This window comes from Phragmites australis, chromosome 2, assembly GCF_958298935.1.
Source record: "Phragmites australis chromosome 2, lpPhrAust1.1, whole genome shotgun sequence".
Lineage (NCBI taxonomy): Eukaryota > Viridiplantae > Streptophyta > Magnoliopsida > Poales > Poaceae > Phragmites > Phragmites australis.
In genome coordinates, this window is record NC_084922.1 from 40,007,059 (window position 1) to 40,026,717 (window position 19,659).

The 19,659-nt window shown below is 44.9% G+C and overlaps 4 protein-coding genes across 4 annotated transcripts; 1 reads left to right on the plus strand and 3 right to left on the minus strand.

Moving 5' to 3' along the window:
• Positions 1-1,500: 1,500 nt before the first annotated feature.
• Positions 1,501-3,007, minus strand: LOC133908823 (uncharacterized). The gene is made up of 2 exons (XM_062350996.1): positions 2,756-3,007; positions 1,501-2,469 (listed from the first exon to the last, which is right to left on the minus strand). Exons 1-2 carry the CDS (start codon positions 2,800-2,802, stop codon positions 1,788-1,790), a joined length of 729 nt encoding a protein of 242 aa, XP_062206980.1. The 5' UTR covers positions 2,803-3,007; the 3' UTR covers positions 1,501-1,787.
• Positions 3,008-7,523: 4,516 nt separating this feature from the next.
• LOC133910108 (uncharacterized) lies at positions 7,524-8,250 on the minus strand. Its single transcript, XM_062352625.1, has one exon. The coding sequence runs from the start codon at positions 8,165-8,167 to the stop codon at positions 7,673-7,675; it is 495 nt and encodes a 164-aa protein (XP_062208609.1). The 5' UTR covers positions 8,168-8,250; the 3' UTR covers positions 7,524-7,672.
• A 2,145-nt stretch (positions 8,251-10,395) lies between these two features.
• On the plus strand, positions 10,396-15,289 carry LOC133908824 (uncharacterized). The gene is made up of 3 exons (XM_062350997.1): positions 10,396-11,126; positions 12,401-12,588; positions 14,321-15,289. The coding sequence occupies exons 1-3, from the start codon at positions 10,532-10,534 to the stop codon at positions 14,792-14,794; spliced, it is 1,257 nt and encodes a 418-aa protein (XP_062206981.1). The 5' UTR covers positions 10,396-10,531; the 3' UTR covers positions 14,795-15,289.
• Positions 15,290-16,340: 1,051 nt separating this feature from the next.
• Positions 16,341-18,242, minus strand: LOC133908825 (uncharacterized). Its single transcript, XM_062350999.1, has 4 exons — positions 17,993-18,242; positions 16,884-16,956; positions 16,730-16,785; positions 16,341-16,645 (listed from the first exon to the last, which is right to left on the minus strand). The coding sequence occupies exons 1-4, from the start codon at positions 18,049-18,051 to the stop codon at positions 16,525-16,527; spliced, it is 309 nt and encodes a 102-aa protein (XP_062206983.1). The 5' UTR covers positions 18,052-18,242; the 3' UTR covers positions 16,341-16,524.
• Between the last annotated feature and the right edge of the window lie 1,417 nt (positions 18,243-19,659).

The following is a 19,659-nucleotide window of genomic DNA, read 5'->3' on the forward strand; positions in this document are numbered from 1 at the left end:
TTGCCAGATAATCTCAGCACATTTTGGCGTTCTCAATACAGCACAAAACAGATTCTAAACATGAGAAATCTAAATGAAGACACTGCAACAAAGCACAAGGCCTACTGCAATGTCAGCATCACGACATAGCTGCAGAAAATCTTCGGAGTTCTCAGACATGGAGCTCCATACCTCAACGTGCACATGTGTGCTCACGGTCAGTATCAGATCACAAAAAAATAACCATATCCCAAAGCATTCAAAGGAGCATAACGAAGAATTTTGGCCTAAACAAATCCAAGAAAAATAAATAAATCATGTACAGTATCACATGGCAGATACGGAGTACTAACTATCCTTGATTCATGTTTGAACTGCCATCTAGTACTCATGCTTCAAGCCGGCAATATTCAATCTCAGATCATCCTGCTAAACGGAGAAAAAACAGAAGATTCAGTGTGCACATTATACACACTACTATAATCTCTAACTCACTCGTTACATCCATCTTGATCTGGAAATGTAGAGTTATACTTTACAGGTGATGTAGGCAATATTAGATCAACTAGCTCGATAATCTGAAACACAAAATATAGAAACATATGGTTATTCACCTTGTGGTTGTTAAATTTTAGCATTATGTAACATCATGACAGGTTCGCAATATAGATTTTGTATGTCCATCATACACACTACTAGAACATTTTACGTCATTCATTGCACCAACATTAACTGGTTAATATTTGAGTTGTACCTCCCAGGTGCTGCAGGCAACTATTAGATCAACAAGCTGGATAAATTTTAGTTCAGAATAAAGAAAGATATGCTTAGTCATCCTATCATTGTTAATTTTTAGCATTACATAGCAGCACTGCAAGTTCACAACATAGACTCTAAATGCCCACAGCATTACAGCTTGAAATCTGCAAGTCATTCATTGAGATAATGTTCAAACTAAATTTAGAACAAATATTTGAGCAACAAGTTGTATAATTTTAAGTTCAAACAATAGAAACATATGCTTATTCAGTTATTCATCCTTTTCATGTTGATTTTTAGCATCACATAACAGTACACGTTCACAACACAGATTGGTGATGGACTAAGTGGCATATGTCACTATCATCTAAATTTCTGTAACAGATCTCTCCGAAGTCCGAATGCGAAGCAAGGCCTCAGATTCAACACTACTCTGAACCAGGCAGGAAGCTTTGGACTAGATATGCAGCATTTATACTGGAAAAAAGGTTCCTCTCCACATAAGTAAAAATAATAGCATGAAGAATATGGACAAATTAAATAGCCTATACAATATGCCCAGTAATTACAGTGTCAGTTGGTGCCAACCTTTAATTCAGAACATGGTTTAACTGAAAATTAAATGCAATTAACAATGTACTTATCCATGGATAAGGATCCATATATTACCTAAATGATGCAGGAGAAACTGTGTCATGCAATGGTCAGACTACATATTTTGCCAATGCATAGAAAAACAGAATAAGCATGCAGGACAATAAATACAGAAGATAATACAAATTACTTTGCAAACATCACTTGAAGAAATATAAACATGGCCAAATTTCAAGGCAAGAGCACAACTAATGCAACTATAAACTTCAATGGCAACTTTACACAACGAAAATACCAGCTGCCACCCATTATCACAAGTACTATTACCGGCCGAAGCATCTTCTACTACTTCTCTCCACACTGACATCAAACCATGGGAGCTACCTAAGATGCAATCATGCTATAACTAGCGAGCACAACGACAAAGATCAGCAGTAGCTCCAACTGCACATCATCTAAAACGCGATCAGGCTGGCAATTACAAGCACACCAACCAGCAGCAGCAGCACCTTCAAGTATGAATCAACCTGCTGGCCCTGCGGCGCCTGGCGCGGGAATCCATGGCCATGCCACCCATGGAAAGAATGGCCATACCCATAAGGAAACCCAGCGGCAGGCCCATATGCTGTCGCCTGCGGGAACCCATGCACCTGGAAGCTCAGCAAAGGGAACAGCCCTCCAATGGCGGCCGAGAAAGTGTAATTCCCCCACCGACCGCCAGCTACAGGGGCGCCACCAGCGCCCACGAACCACGGGTTCTGCTGCGGGTAATGGTTGTGGTCAGGCTGCGGGGCGGTGGACGGCCGCTGCCCAGTTGGCCTGCTCGGGATTTGCACACCGGCCACGGACCTCGCCCGGGGGGCGGTGGAGGTACTGCCACGGCCATAGAGGGGGACGAGCTTCTCCTCCTCAACGACGGCCTTGCAGACGGGGCACTCCTGGGAGTGCGCGTGGACGTGGAGCCACTCATAGAGGCAGGGCCAGCAGAAGAGGTGGCCGCAGAGGGTGACCACGGGGTCCTGGGCCAGGTCCAGGCAGATGTTGCACTCGAAGCTGCCCGAGTCCTTGCTTCCCGCGCCGCTGTTGCTCCTCGCCGCCGGCTCTCTGACGCGGCTCGCCATGCCGCTCGACTCCGATCTGCACGATGGGGAGACCACTCAAACCACGATCCGACAACGAGAGCAAAAATTAGGAGCAGGGCTCGTCGTACCACGACCTAAATCTCCGCATTCTAGGATGAAAAAAAATCAGAAAGTTATCCCCAAAAGAAACAGTTAAAATCCGCCAACGAGTCGTCTCTATAAGCTACGAGATTAGCGGATGCCGATTCCTATGCCCCGGCGCGTAGATCGAAGGGGAGTCTAAACGAAACAGATCCGGATCGACAATGGATCGACCATCGGACAAATTTTGCAAGAGTTACCCAAATCCGTGTGAAGAAGGGTTCGCCCACGTGCCACTATCGGACATCGCCTGAGGCCCGACGAGGAGCGCACTGCAGCGAGGAACCGACGGCAAATGCGGCGGCGGCGGCGAAGTTGGGGTTGGGGGAGGAAGGGGAGCGGGGGCGTGCCGGGCAGGGATGAGATGGCCGAGAAGCCAATTCCCCCTCGAGTGCCACAGTGCCACTAGAGCGAGTGGAGTAGGGCGGTGCGCGTTCGTGTTCGAGCGACCGGCTGGGACACGTGCCGTTTTGGTGGTGGGCAAGGGAAGGAGAACGAACGGCACGGGCTGTGGGCCCGTCTGATCGAGATTGGACGAACGGATTAGCGTTAAGGGTTAGTCGTTCGGTGCTTGATGGCGACGCTTCGGCCGTGGATTATGGTGGCGTGTTGTCTTCACGAACGCGTGGAATTGATTTCGTGACGGCGCCGGTAGGCGTGCTCCGTAGGCTAATGCACCCTTTTCTTTGTTGGGAAAAAGGCGCGGCAAGAACTACCAATTAATCTTATCTTATGACGAATGACGGGAGCTTCAACCAACAGATAAGCAGCGGAACAATGACATTTACATGCATTGTTAACATGATTACATGAAAAAATCTCCTCGGGCTAAATAGTAAAAAACAACGTGTTACCAACCGGTCCACTATAATCAATAATAGGTACAAGAAGTTTGTCTAAAAACTCTAGAGGGTTATAATAGCAGTAAAGCCGTCATTAAGTTACAAAACTTGAAATCAAACAACAACAACTAACAAGAGGTCTGGCATCGGTCAAATAAAGAAGTCATAGTTTTTGTCCCCTTTGGGTATCAATTCATATCTCATAAACTACAAATCTCCACTACATGAACTTTGGTAGGCGCGTAGTTCAACGAGTCTCAAACACGCTATCAAAGTTTCAGCCGAAATGGACACGGTTTCACTAACCAAAATGACCTTCTACCAAAATTGCACTGTGCTAAAACTGCAGTAACCCGAACTAACAAAACTCTACTAAAATATGATGATATGACGAGAAATAAATAATTAATAATTTAGATATACTAGAAGTACATTATATTCTAAGAATAGAATACCCATCATACATATGTCAAATACCTATGTTATATGTTCCTAGAAGATATCAAGCTAAGTAAGACATACCTTTGTCCTACAATTAGAATATATATCTCCTTGAGTAAGGAAGAAATCACTCGAAAACCCAAAAAGTAACCAAGGTTCAAGACTCCGAGTACGACATGACTATCCTTCTCCTAACTATATAAGGTGAGGAGGGGTACCCTTAGAAAATAAAGTCATTTAATATTAAGAAGGTAGTGCACGCATCTGTCTGTTCAGATTAGATTTTTGATCTAGCAAGTCATATTCTAGGAAGATCAGAAACTCGCAGAGTAATACATGGAATAGATCTAGACAACCCTATTATAATCATTTGTTTCTTAAGATAATCAAGATGAAAGCAACACACAGAATACAAGGTTTTTATCCTCAGAAGCCTAAACATGTCTAACCCCTATGTCTTCCACGTGATACACCGATTGAGTGCTAGATATCCTTATTTTATTATAAGTATTTGCATTATCGTTTTACCAAACCCTGATAGCTCCACTCAACCAATGCTCAAACCAACCGCTCAAATCGGAGTACTCTAACTGTAGAAGGAGCCCACAAAGTTTGGTGTCGATCCAACCATGTTTGAGCTTTCGATCGCAAGCTTGAAGGCAATCGGTTCAAAGGCACCAAATCTGATCAGATTCACCTATCATTCTTCTTTCTCTCTTCCCTCAGGTTGTGTGTTGCTCTCTTACTCTCTCGGTCTCTCAATGCCAGCAGCAGCTTAGGCAAAGGAGGTTAGATTTGTTTTTGTTTTTTTGCTTGACACTCCTTCAAAGGAGCAATCTTAACGATCGATTCAAGCACCAAATCAACGGTTCACAAGCACCAGGCTTGTGGGCTGTTTTGCTGCGCTCCTAATCAACCTCTACGTGGAGGAGGGATACGGCCCAACACTTCGCCCTCTATTTCTTAGCGGCACCACTGCTAAACACTGACATGCTTCACTTGTTTTTTGAGCTGGTTTTCATCGATACTGTAGCAAATTGAAAATAAAAATGGCGAAAAATCCCTTCGGAGCATACGGTGTAAGTTGATCGCCGGGTTTTGCGCCGTGCCCATCACCTATCACGATGGACGCGTGATTGAGACGGATTAACGACTTCGGTTAGAGCCACCAATTATACATGATTCCGTGCTTGCCGTTAACTGACAAGAAAATGAAACATTCTAGATCAACAATTTCACTGTATTCTACCTGATGACATCTGGCTCGGGGACATGATCGACGACAAATGGAAGAACGACTTGCACACGCCACACGGCATATGGCGCAATTGCTTCGGCTGAGAGGGCATCAGAAAGCAAGCACTGACAGGTACCCCAGCGTAGAAAAACTCCAGGTCACTGCACTCGGCGCCACTCGCACATCAATCATTGAAAAGCGGGTCAGGAGCAGTGACGAGCACTCGCAAACAACTCGGAGCAGCCACCGTTTTCTACCGAGGAAAGGATAAAATTTGGGCAAATTTGCGAGGCCGCGCTCAGCGATTAGAAATGTCGAGCACGCGCGGAGAGAAACCGGATCGTGCTGATTAGGATAGAGTTACTACGGTTGTGCTGGCCGTTTTATGGATTGATGAAAAGGAACGACCTCACTTCATCAGCGTACTGTTCGCCATCAATTCGACCGTGTTCGATCCTGCAGCTTCCAGAACTATGCACGGAGTTGAAATTATATGCCAACGCTTAACGTCCAAGTAAACCGCGCGTAAAAGAGGCCATTTGCCAACACTGTATAACTAGTAGCATTGCAGAGAAAGATCGTCTGCACATCGCTAGATACTTTTAAAAAAAAAGACCGAAACAGGTGACTTTTTATCGACTATTCTTTTTAATATTTTAGTTGATATGTTGGCTATTTTTATTGTTAGAATAAAGGAGTAGGGTCAAATAAAAAGTGTGGTACCTCATTTAGTCAATGAATATATCTTCATTTTACAGTATATAGATAATACAATTTTCTTCATGGAATATGGTATTGATCAAGTCAAAAATATGAAGCTCTTGCTTTGAGCTTTTGAGCAACTTTCTAGTTTGGAAATCAACTTCTATAAAAACAAAATATTTTGCTACGAGGAGGTCAAATAATTCGAGAACCAATACTTACAAGTTTTTAGTTAGGAGATGAGGAGTTACCCATTTACATATCCTCGGGATCCCGATGCATCATATGAGGATAAGTAACAAAGATTGGCAAGTGATTAAAGACTGTTCTAAAAGAAACTTAGTAGCTGGAAGGGCAAACACATAATCGTTGGAGGTCGTCTAGTGCTTATAAATTCGGTGTTAAGCAGTCTTGCGATGTATATGATGTCATTTTTTGAGGTTCCTCGGGGTGATCTTAAGAAGTTGGATTACTATAGATCCAGATTCTTCTGCCAGAGTGATGAAAACAGGAAAAAGTACCGCCTAGCAAAGTGGGGAATCTTATGTAGACCAAAAACCAGGGGGTTAGGCATCCAGAATTTAAATGTCCAGAACAAATGCTTGCTTAGCAAATGGCTATTTAGATTAATCAATGATGATGAGGAATGGCAACAACTTCTCGGAAACAAGAATCTCAAGAATAAGACAATATGAGAGGTATGTTGGAAACCCGAGGACTCCTATTTTTTGTCAGACCTTATGAAGGTCAATGATCAATTCTTGAGTTTAGGGACTTTTTAACTTAATGATGGTACTCAAACTAAGTTCTGGGAAGACAAATGGTTAGGTAATCATACCCTTCAGGGACAATTTCTGTTGTTATATCACATTGTGAGGAAGAGAAATATGATGGTAGCATATGTTTTGAATGCGGATCCAATTAATATATCCTTCTGTAGGGCACTTGTGGGGAGAAAATTTATGAGCTGGAACAATCTAGTAGCTAAAATAGCTTTTGTGCAACTCAATGACTAGACATATACCTTTAGATGGTCTTGATAAGCTACTGGTAAGTTCTATACGAAGTCCAAGTACTAAAACATAATGAACCAATGAGTATCCATCCCATACGGTTTTCTAAGTTCATTTGGAGAGCTATTCAGTTTGCCTTTGGTATCCTCATACGTTTAATGGATGGCTAATTAATATTGATCTCAAGATAATTTCTCAAGTTCTAGTTAAGGCAAGTGTATTATATTGGGTTATTTGACTAACTAGAAATGATATTGTCTTTGATAAGGTAAAATCTAACTCCTATATACAGGTTATTTTTAAGGAAACATACTGGATTCGATTCTGGTCCCTTATGGAAAAAGAGGAGCACATGATCGATAAAATAGACGTGTCGCATACTAAGAGAATTTATATTTGATTTTAGACTTTTTTTTTATGTTTCGTACTCTTTTTCCGATGACTATTTGTTGACTGCTCATTCATAACCGTCAGCTAAAATTTTATAATAATAAATGATTGAGTACAGAACTTATATAAATGTCGGAATAATAAAACGTTCCCTTTTCAGGCACAATGTTTCAGATCGATTGCTGCACACACACACCCTGCAGCTTGATGTGAACCTCACCCGTCGAAATCAAACCCGGCGTTCTAACTGTTTAAGCTGAAGTTAGTAGCAACTGCACAGAGCATTTTGTACGATACTTTCACGTCATCTGGAAAATTTGGGCGATCGCAGCACACTCACGCATAATTTTCTAAACGATAGATTATTCGTGCTCTCGTAGTTATCGTACAATAATTTACACGGCAAGAAAGAGAAAAAGTGGTGCAATCTAGAGAGATGTCTCGAAGCTAATTCTGCACTGGCAGGACGAGTACACATCGCATGCACCGCAGCTAGCGCGCGAAGGCCTCGCGCCCGGCCTTGATGGCGCCGAACCCACCGGGGCGCGAGGCCAGGCCGCCGCTCGTCCCGCCGCGCCTCCTCGGCGTCTTCGGCGAGGGGACAGCAGCGCAGCCGCCGTCGGCGTCGAACTCGCACGGCGCGTTCTCGGCGATGGCCCCCATGGCCGCCGCGCCCTTCTTCCGCGCCGGGACCTTGACCGCCTGGTCGACAACTTGGCCCGGCGCCGGCTCGGCCGCGACGCGGCGCTGCTGCCTAGACGCAGCGCGGACGAGGTCCTCGGCGCGGTCCGAGCTGGTCCGCAGGATAAGGGACGCAGAGGCCGTCCTGCCGAAACCGCGCCCCACGGCGCCGGCCGCCCCGGACGGCACCCTGCGCGCGCACCCGGACATGCCGCGCACGTAGAGGTCGCAGGCCGAGTCGCACGCCCGCGACAGCGCGCGCATCGGCGCGCCCATGCACCCGCCAAGCTTGCCGCACTTCTTCATCCGCTTGCTGCGTGGACTTGGCTTCCGACCCCGAGAGAGAGAGAGAGGCGAGTGTCTGTCCACCGTCTGGCTTGGCGAGGCGTGGAGGTTCGCGGCTTTTTATAGACAAGGTCAACGCGATGGCTGCGTCGGCGTGTGTGGGGGCAGTGATGAGCACAATGATGGCACCCATGGGTGTTCCCACCTGGCTGCTTGTGATATGTACTCATCCAGTGTGCGGCAAAGTCCAGGCGCTGGGTTTGGAAAAGTGATGCGGTCTGCTTCGTTCAACCGGTTTTCTTAACGCTGTTTTGCTTCGTCACATGGCGTGGGGTCGGCGGGTTTTAGTCGGCGTTAGAGGGAATTGGTCAGAATTTGGGTGCATTTTGCTGGAAATCGAGGTGATTTGTCCACGGTTTTGGGGATAGGATCGCGTGGCAACTGGCAAGTTTGAGCCGCCAACTCTTGTGCGCCGCGGCTGATGGCTCATTGGTGCCCGGATGCATGGATGTGTCAGCCAAAGTTGATGCCTGTTTAGGAGAAGCCGAGAAGGCAACATTTTATTTTGATATCACCGTGTGTTAAGCTAGCTGTGGTGGTAGCTTTTTTTCATCGTTGATACTGGTATACTGCAAAATAGAGTTGTCGAACATTGGAAATTAGTGGCCCAGTTGAGCTTATACTTACTAATCATGCCCCTCTAGAAATTACCGTAGATTGGCTGCTAGTTTTGGAATTATGAGGTGAACGGTGAAGACTACAAAGACAAATGACACAACCGCTGTCATGCGCATATAAGCAGGAAAACAGGGGTGGGTGGCGGATGATTCTAATACCTCTCTTTTTAGCGAAGATTTTAATTTCTTTCATCCAGAAGGTAGTGATTTATGTTACACTGTTCATTCATGGCAAAACAATCCAGAAAAAATAAGAGAAAAAACCCTATCTCTACTACTACTTAAAAAATAACCTAATTTTTTATACAAGAACAAGACACAACAAACGTCATGGCATCATAACGTGAAGTTCATACCATGACTTGAAGCTGGTGCATAATGCTTATATGCTCGTCTATACGAGATTATCGTGAATCGGTCTTTAGTTTCTGCCCCTTAAGTCATCTTCAACAGCTAATTCAAATTTTCATCCTAAAAATACTATTACAGCATCATCTATCACTATTACAGTATTTTTTATTTTTTTATCTCCAACAGCTACCCTATTTCTTACCTTCTACTACTCTTTTCCTCCCTCCAAACCCACTGCCAGCCTCTGTCTACAGTACCGCTATAGTACTGTTACAGTACATGATAGTGTTTTCCTCCCTTCGGACTCAGGGGGCAGCCTCTGTAAACAGTACTGCTACAGTATTACGGATGCTACAGTACTCCGTCAAATTCACAGCACTGTAGGGGGGAGATGAATTTCTAGTGCTACAGTAACTGCATAGGGGATCAGTTGGCGTTGGCCTAAAAGAAGCCGGTGGAAGGCGACTTGCGTTTCTCAATTCAGCTCCGGCTCCGGCTTTTTTATTAGCAGGTGAAGAATTTTGTTGTTTGGAAGTGTTTCGTCCTATCTTATAGTGGACAAGCTCAGGCTACTATAAGAGGAGGCTTTACTTAAATTCACTTATTCCAAATGCATATCATGTTTAGCAAAGTCAATTTTTTAATGTAATATCTCGATCCATCAATATTTTTGTTTCAGATCGTGTGATTTAAATGTTCTGGTGTGATAGACTTAATATCATACTAACAATTTAAATAGATTCAGACTAGCTTATAAATCTTTACGTTCCAAACATAACATATCAAGATTAACTCTTTTACACGAAACAATAAAAAAATATAAAAAATATACTATATGTATACTGTACCACCCCACATGTAAGCCCGCCCCTCGTTTTTTTTTTCCCTTGGTGCTCGTTTCTTTCTATTTTGTGTTATTCACTTACTCTATCTAAGGCTCGCTTTGACTATTATGTTTTCAAGTACTAGAACTGTGATGCTAAGAAGCATTTTTAGTGACAGTAAAGCATATTTCTGATTTATTTTTTATATAGTTTGCTCGTACAAATTCGAAGGGAGTAGCATTTTGATTGACACCTTCAACCTACAACATGTCTTGTCTCTGGCCAACAAATGAACACAAAAACTAAGTTTGATCAACACAATAAACCTGTGCTTTTCTCCAAAACCACTCTGGCGCCGGCGATCTAAACTCGATCACGGCCGTCAAATTAATTTCCTCTATCCAGACGCATCCGTACCGAACACGCACCGATCCTCTCCCCCTTTCCGCCGGCCGTCACTCTCCCTGTTCTTCGCCACTCCACCAGCCCGCCTACCAGCCCGCCGCCCGCACGCACGGCACGAGCTCGCCGCGATGTCATGGCTCGCGCGCTCCATCGCGGCCACCCTCTCCTCCGCCCACTCCGACGACGAATCTGACTCCGAGTCCACCTCCGACGACAAGAACCCGCTGCACCCGCGCTTGTCCGACCACGCCAGCGCTGACGCCGGAGACCCCGACGAGCAGCCGGACACCCCGAGCCGCGGCGTGAAGGGCGACATCTCGGAGCTGACCGAGTCCCTCACCCGCCGCTTCTGGGGCGTCGCCTCTTTCCTTGCGCCGCCGCCCGAGGTCGAGGAGGAGGAGGAGTCGGCGGCGGCGGCTGATGCAGAGGCGGCGGAGCAGGAGGGAGCTCAATCGCCGCGGATCGCCGGGATCCGGAGCGACCTGGCGGAGATCGGGGGCAGGGTGAGGAGCGGCATCTCGATGCTGTCGAACGCCAACGCCGTGACGGAGATATCCAGGATTGCGTCGTCGTTCATTCCGTTCGGCCCCGGGGAGGAGGAGGAGGGGAAGGGCGAGGCGGTCGGTGTGACCGAGGATGTGGTGGTGTTCGTGAGACACATCTCGGAGCATCCCAAGACATGGCTCGATTTCCCCTTGTACGTTGACGACCGGCACGCGAATGGTAAGAGCCAGTAGCATCAGACTGAAGTGCTCGAGCGATTAATTGTGCTGCTTTGGGTGTACTGTACTGCTTGTTTTTGCTCAAGTTTGAGCTCACTTTGTTGCCACAGTAGTTGATCAGAGGTGAATCGGAGGGGATACCTTTTATTCTAACTGCTTATGCTTGTCAATTTGAGTGACTGAAACTAATATTCTCTTAAGACTAAAATTAAGGCTTTTGGAGTGCAACCTTGTCTGTTCATTTTAACTTTAGCATTTGAGCTCTAGTAATGATCAGACTAGGTTGCATTTGCTAAGCTTTAGCGGGGGGAGTAGTAATCGCAAAATCTCTCTCCCCACTAGTTTATAACCGAGGAATCCTTTTTGAACTATTGCTAACTTCAATGATTAGAAAGTAATGATAGTCCGTACTGACCGCTGTGCCGCCAATATGCTCTTCCTCATAAATGTCATAATTACCTACAGATTTTTTTTTATTGTTTTGTAATGTGTATTGAATTATTACAAAGTCCCAGTTTCCACAAAAATATCAGTGTTCAGTATATCATTATCATTCACGAGAGGCTTTAGAGGGGTCTACCACTACCAGAGGCAAAATATAAAAAAAGCAGCAAACACGTTCAAAAGAAAAAGAAAGCAACAAGCCAAACAGGTAAGAGTTAACAGCTAAATACACATACAATCTCAAAGCTCATAACCAGCATCGAAAGTCTGATGATTCGTTGAGCTCATAACAAATTGATTGAGTTCTAATAATATATCAATCACTTCAGCCTTTCTATTGCATATAAATGAGTGGGGTGCCACTCCCTTTGGTGAATAAGTGAAAGGGACACTTATTTTCGAATGCTTTGCAAACTTGGGCAACATTCAGACTTCAGTCGTATCCAAGGGATCAAGCTCACAATTGATTTCATTACATATGCAAACTGTAACGAGCAAGTATATTCTATCCAACAAATATGTTAGTTATCCGCCTTTGAGCAGACAGAACATATGAATTGCTAATCGTCCTGTTATTTATGGCATAATCATAATTTTTACCTACATAGTAAATGATGTCTTGCGATACTGTAATTGTTTACCGTACTTTTGCTCTGGTCACAACTGTGTTTGGAGTTGACTATTATAGGTTCAACATGTATGAGTTGAACGATTTGAGGCATTGTTTGCATCTCGTTCCATCATGCATGATGTATGTCACACGTTGCTTATTGTACCAGATTATTTTCCTCAGTTCCTTGGCTTATATCTGCTATGCTTCTATGCGTTTAGATTTTGAACTGTCAGACGCACAATATGCACATGCAGTGGCTATAGAGCACCTTGTGCCAGGACTGTCATATCTCAGGACTGAGCTCTGCTCAACCAATATGAGTGAAGCATGCTTTTGGAAGATCTATTTTGTGCTTCTCCATTCAAAACTCAACATGCAAGACGCTGAACTTCTTTCAACACCACAAGTACACTCCCTGTCCTTTGCTGCAGTCATTTTTCTATCCGTGGAAAGATTTTCTTAATTGATTATGGATTATCACATCTATTTGTTGCCATGAATGGTAACTTACAATTATCCAAACAGAAACATGTGCCTATAGACTCTATTGGGAAGGCAGCTTATATAAATCTTATCCAAATCTAATTACTCATTTAGATATATGAACTATACAAAGCAAGTGTTTGTCTTTTGATTGTAAGATTTATCTATGGAAAACACTATTCACCCCCCCCCCCCCCCCCCAAAAAAAAAAACACCCACACCCCATGATTAGCATTCATCATGACATATTTCATGTTGAAAAAAAGGCAGCTCCTTGCACTTGGCTTAGCATGAAATGTTGAAATGCCCTGATTCATTGGTCTTATGGATATATAAGACATTAAGACTGCAACAAGTTTAGAGTGAGCTAACATTACCAAGACATGCTGAACTACTAAGCAAAGCAGGGCACATTACCCTATGTGCGCAACACACAGCTTGTTCTTTTGTTTCATTAGCATAGTGTCTGACCTTTCTATGAAACAGTTCATTGTGAATAAGCTGAGCTCGAGTTGATTGGTACAAACCTGAGGCTGGGGTCAAGCTTAGCTCAAATATGAATGGAGCTCAAACTATGCAAAATTTCGTTAGCCTGGCTTTTATATTGTATTGCATCCTACTGAATATAAACTTAACACTATCTGTAGAAACTTAGCTTTGGGTCATGTGGGTGCATGATATTATACTGCTTCTGGCACTACTACCTGTTGACAAATTATATATCCAGGGTGTATCATCACAGTTACAAGTTACAAATAATCTTCCTCGGAGCTTAAATAAGTTCTCTATTGCTGGGTTAATGGGAATACAATAGAATACAGTAACAACTAAAGATTGTTAGCAGAACTAAGCCCAAATGTGGCATCATAGTGTGATAGACAATATAAGCACATGAAGCCTGATGAGTACTAGATGATGTAGGCACATAAAGCTTGTTGATTACTCTTGATGAACATCTCATCTTCGTATTCAACATTTGTTGATCAAGAACTTTTTTATGTCCATTTCTATGTTCCAGCCATTGTCAGATAGATTGAGATTAAGCGGCAGATTTATATTCAACATTGTCATTTCTTGTGGAGATAATCTTGATTACTGAAAAATAAAGCCTTCTAAAGGGAGATCCTAGTTTCTGAAATTAAGTATTGCCTAACTATTTTGCGTGTTATCCTTCAGTATTTGCCCTTTTTTGTTAACTAATTTCCTCGTATAGTCAAATGTGCATGTGATCCATGAAACTACGACAAATTGCATAATTGATGTAATGGTGTACAGATGCAAAGGTTGTGGATCGCATCATACTGCTATTAGTATCATGTGTTCTCTTGTGCAGTCAACATATGCATACCTGGGCTCCCTCTCAAGCCGGCGACTTGGGTTTGATCCCCAACGTTGGCACCGGGAGACCCCTTTGTAGCCTCCTATTCTGAAAAAGAAAAAAAAAACATATGCATACCATCCATGGAAAAATATACTGACAACTTAGCATATCATAATGATAAATATGGAAGTTGTGGATCATACCTGAGATTTTTCTTGTAGTAGTACGTTTGGAAGGGAAGTTTCTTGCTGCATTTTACGTCATTACAAACTAGAACTGTGCATCTATGCTTATTGTTGAATTTCACCTTCTTTAAGCATTCTGTTTCATGCAGATCCTGGAAGCAAGAGAAGAATTACTGCAAAGTTCACCGACAAAGAACAAGCTATCATCTGAGGGGTGCAAGGATGGTGGGCCGTCATCAGAAAACAGGAATGTTCCCTCTACCCAACCTGAAGATAGAGAATTGTCACCCTCAAGGACCCAAAACAAGAGTGGGATATTTGAAGCTCCATCATCCCAAGAACCAACTTCTAATCCTATGACGGACGTTAAGGCTTACAAGCATCCTATTTCAACCACTGAGGCGGAAATAATTGACAAGTCTGTTATTCAAGAAGAGTTGGTGGTGAAAAATGAGATGAAGAGTGTACCCACCGAGAAGTCTAACCTGCACACTGCGGATGATGATGACAAAGAAGTGGACGACTGGCTTCAGGATATGGCCTCTGTGCCCAGAAAAACTGGCAACACCACTTCGGTGGGGGAGGAGGAAGATGTATCCTTCAGTGATCTGGAGGATGATTAAATGAAGGCCATTATGCAAGCCCATTATCAGCTAGCTAGACGGTAAGCTCGGATCGAAGAACACTCACTGCTAACGGATCAGTATGGCGCCTCAATGCTAGATGGTGGCTTCATGAAGAACATTGCTGCCAAAAGATCGTCACTTTGTCTCTGTGCCACTTCACTGCCTGGTTATGGATATGCAGTAGCGAAATCACGATAACAATGCCACGGAGTCTTGCGTTCGTCCTAGTCGCAAGTTGATGTATCTGCACTGTCGACCGTTCTCTGTACATAGAATTCTACATGTGGTCCTACACTTGTCCGTATCACTGCCCCTTCGAACTGCTGGTGATACGCGATTCTGAATGTAATATAATCGTATCATTGTCAGATATCGTGTAACATGTAGATATCTCGAGAACTCTTCCTTATTGAGAAACAGGTTGCCTATAATCTCAAGAACGAAATCTGCATGTTAAGCTTGTGAGCTGTCGAAAACCCTGGATATTGTAACTACCTTCCGTTTCTGCATTCACTGTACCCTCACAAGCTACACATCCCATGAACCGAGGGAATTGTGTTGACGGCTTGTGGCCACCCGGTCCATCCTTGCGAGTGCACTCAAGCACTTTGTACTTTTGGAGTGCGTACACAAGTTCGATCAGGATCTCGAGCTGCCTCAATTAGTGACCAGTGATTACATTCCATGCATGGGTGTGGCTGGAGGCCGAACCTGTAACGATGGCTCCAAGCACAAGCAGATGCTCGAGTACGAGGGCTTCCTGCGCCAGCGCATCGAGAAGCTGAGGAAGAAGCTGCACGACGGCAAGCTCGCCGACCGTGACCTCGAGATCAACCTCAGCCTCGGTCGCCGCCACGGCAACGACGATCTGTTCCCGGAGCTCGCCGCCGACGTCAAGTCGGTGCTGGAGGTGCGCATGAAGGTTGTTTCCCATCGCATCAACTTCCTCTCCTCGGAGGTCATAGTGCCACCGCCGCTGCCGCAAGCTGCGCCGGTGATAGCATCAGAGGTGCCAATTATTTTGCCACCGCTTGCAAGGCGACGGGCGATGGCTTTGAGCTAGCTAGCTAGCTAGGTTGATCCTATGTGCTTTCATGTCACGACAAGGTGCACTGCTACAACGCATGCTCTCACCCCATGAATCATCTTCAGCTCCACATAAAAATTGGGCAGATCTACAGGAGAAAGCAGCCATATTTCTTTGCCATTTATCCTATATTGTCGATCGAGCGGACAATGAATTCGATCAATCGCCCCCTACCTTCATAATGCCAAGCCCAGCTGTCCATTTCGATCTATACAATGCTGATCCTTTACAGACTGATTCCAATTATGTGTAGAGTAGTCAATCAGTTGTGGAACCCATTGATCACGTGGGAATGCGTGTCTCGCACACATATAGCTGAAGCATATAATCCCTGTGTGTGTGTGTGTGTGTCACTATTCACATAATCCCTTGGGGTGTGTCTAAGTACCTGTTGCAGCCAGTTTATAACTTAGGTTTAGTTGAGTTTAGGTTTCCCATCGTATTGAGGCTATGACAGTGTGAATAGGGCTTGCTCATGCATCCTTGACGGCTTTTGGTATAAGCATGTTCCTGCATACTCGTATATAGTAGCTAGGATCTAGCTTGACAAATCAAGAGCAAATTCACTGATACAGACTGTCCAAAATGCTCACAGGTGGACGAAAAAGAACTCGATGGTGCAGTGCATGAAAATTGTTCATCAAGAATGCCCTTCCTTGGCCACACCATATTCTTCGACAAGCTTCGTCACGAGTACCATAAGATTCACAAATGCGCTGAATGATGCTCGCAGAAACCGGGCCTCTACTGCCGCAAAGTGCCTGCGCAAATCAGAGGACTTAAGTCTTAGACCTGATGCAGCAATGCAAAGACAGTTGTTAGTGATGCCAGAATGGATAACTAACACGAGAAGCTTGCTGCCAGAAAGAGTCATCTCCCTCTTGACCTTGTCAGGCTGCAACTGCAGTACAAAGCCACAGGTTGTCGGAAAATAGAAAATTTGATGAGTTCATGAATGCGGATTGTCTGCTGTTAAATAGTAGAATACGACTTCTTTACCTCCTTGTCAACAGCTAACGTTTTGTAGACAATGGATGCATGTTCCTCAGACTCATAATCAACTTCAAAATTACTGCCAAACCAAATGTCAGTGCTGCACGCTACCCAGGAATCATTAACAACACAAGCAAAATTGTGAGTGGGCAGTAAGGGTAACATCTGTATCAAGTCATTGCAATTTTCTGACACAACAGTAATAGCATCTCAATTCTTATTAGAGCAAGGTGTTAAAGGGCCAATATGGAAAGCAAGCAACTGGTATCAAGCTAACTCTACCCTCGATTACTCGGTAAGGCTGGGCTTGCCAAACTAGATCTACAAACAACCAATTCCCACAAATTTTCAGTAATTTTTCCCAACAATCATTCATGAAAATACATGGTTTCGTAACACTAATTCATAAAGTTGAGCAGCCAACTCACTGCTTTACCCATCTTCATAAAACCATCCAATTTTCGACAGTTCATGCTATGAAAGTATGAATACAAATCCTGCTTGGCCAGGAATCTGCAAAAAGGTAGCGCACAATCATAACTTCCAAACAGATGCTACGTACATCAGTTTTACAGTTTATTTTCAATCGCCTTAGCACTATGATTGATTGCTTCGGATTACTTAGTTGCCATCTCAACACTGATGAAACAAAACTACGACTGACTGAAGCGATCTAATATATGGCTGTATCATTGAGTCCACTGATCAGCTGCCGCTGGTATGTCAGTTCAAGTTGCTCAAGAAAACAAAATAACTCGATGTACTTCACTACTACGAATGCTGGATTAGACGCTCGCAGCCTTAATTTTCACGCGTTAATTATACGTAGATCCCAGAGAGTTATTTTCTGCCTTAAATAACGCTTCTTTCTCTTAGGCAATCCGTCGAGCACAAATCAAGCATGCGGAAATAGCATACGCGGAAAGCTTGCGCCGCAGTCAGCGCTCAGCATTGAACAAAGAAGACGTAATCGCATATTGCTGAACAAGGAAACAACCAAATCACATTTATAAACCAACAGTAAGCTACGGTGACATGCAAATCTGAATGCAACGACGCACGAGTGTGAGTGTGTGACCACTAAAAGGAGCGAGAAGGGCGGATCGAGGAGTCACCAGGTGAAGTCCCAGCCGGAGCCGGAGGAAGGCGCTGGGGCTACAGAGTCAGCAGCCATCCGCGGGTTTCCTGTCTGTCCCAGGCGCGAGAGCTCCACGCGCCGGTCGGGCCGCCTGGTTGCAGCGCGCGCGAGAGAGTTGGAGGTTGCGAAGCCGGCGGCGAGGCGGCGTCGTGTGGGGCGACTAACAGCGGGCTAGGTGGGCCAGGTTAGCGCGTGCGCTGGGTTCGGTGACTGGTGTGACGGACCCGCTCACCCGCACTTGAGATGGGCAACGTGGGCCGCTTTCTCCGTGAATGTTATACACGGCATAGGGGCTGCTCCTTAGCTCCAGAGCCAAATGGATGGTCCGGTCTGGTCCGGTATTATATGGATCTATTGTGTCATGACCCGTTTAGGTATTGTCTGTTTAGGTCTGTTAGCTAAATGAGTTGTATTGTGTCGGCCTATGTGCTACGACTCCAGCCCAGATATGATCCATTTAAGATCGAGCCGTACCGTACCGGCCCGCGGCACTGTAGGCTCGATAATTTTTTTCCCATCAGCCCGTCAGCTCACGGAAAATTGAAAAAAATCACAAAAACTTGCTTTTACTCGGAATCGAACACCTGACCTTCTACTTGTGAGTCAAACACACTACCATTGTACCACATATCCTATATGGTATTAGATCTAAGCAAATTATATAAAATAATATAAAAATATAAACAGTTAAACGGACCGTGCCGTACCGGCCCGTCGTGCCGCGGCTTCGGCCCAGGCACGACCCAAGTCGTCGTGCCGTGCCATGCCTATGCCAGGCCAAAATGGTCGTGCCTCGTGCCGGCCCATTTGACCCGACCCACTTGGCCATCTTTAGTTCGCACACCCCCTCCTTTCCACACCCTCCTCCTTTTCTGGCTTCCTCTCGCTATTCCCTTTCCCGGCTAGTGTCGCCCATTCTGAGCTCCCTGTCACCTGTTACGGACCTGCTAGGGAAAGGTAGGAATAGAAGATTCTAGAAGGTTCTGGAAGGACAAAAAGGGGCGGGAGGAAGAAGAAGATGTCTCGAGTCACGCTAGAGGGATGTGCTTAGCACGGAATGATCATTCATAGATTTAATCATTCACATCCAGCCTATCACTGTTCTCGTCCGGCACGGCTTATATACTTGCCGGCCTCTCCGTTACAACGCATGACAACACATCGCCAGCTACTCACTCGTCTCTCCCTATCCTGTGGGCCTCTCCTCCTCCGTTACGGTCTTCTCCGTTGCCTCTGTCTGCTCTTGTGGTGCCAAGGTCCTGACATTCTCGTCTCCTTCAGAGTCGACTTAACCCCAAGCCGTTGAATAAGGAAAGCACCAATGCAGAGCCACGACATCTTCCCAGGTAGCCAGGTGTGAAGGCAATCCTTGCCACTGAACCAACACATGAGGAATGGTAGCAGCTCCCCATTTCACCAATTTACAATCCAGGATCTGCTCGGGCACCTTAGCAACCTGAAGAACCGATGTTGAGGGCGGCACATTCTGACTAAAGGCTATTGTTAGACCGACAACTTTCTTCAGTAATGACACGTGAACAACCGGATGAATGAGAGGTCTAGCTAGTAATTCCAATTTGTATGCCACTGATTCCACATGCTCGGTAATGGTGAACGATACATAATACCGAAAAGAAAGCTTTT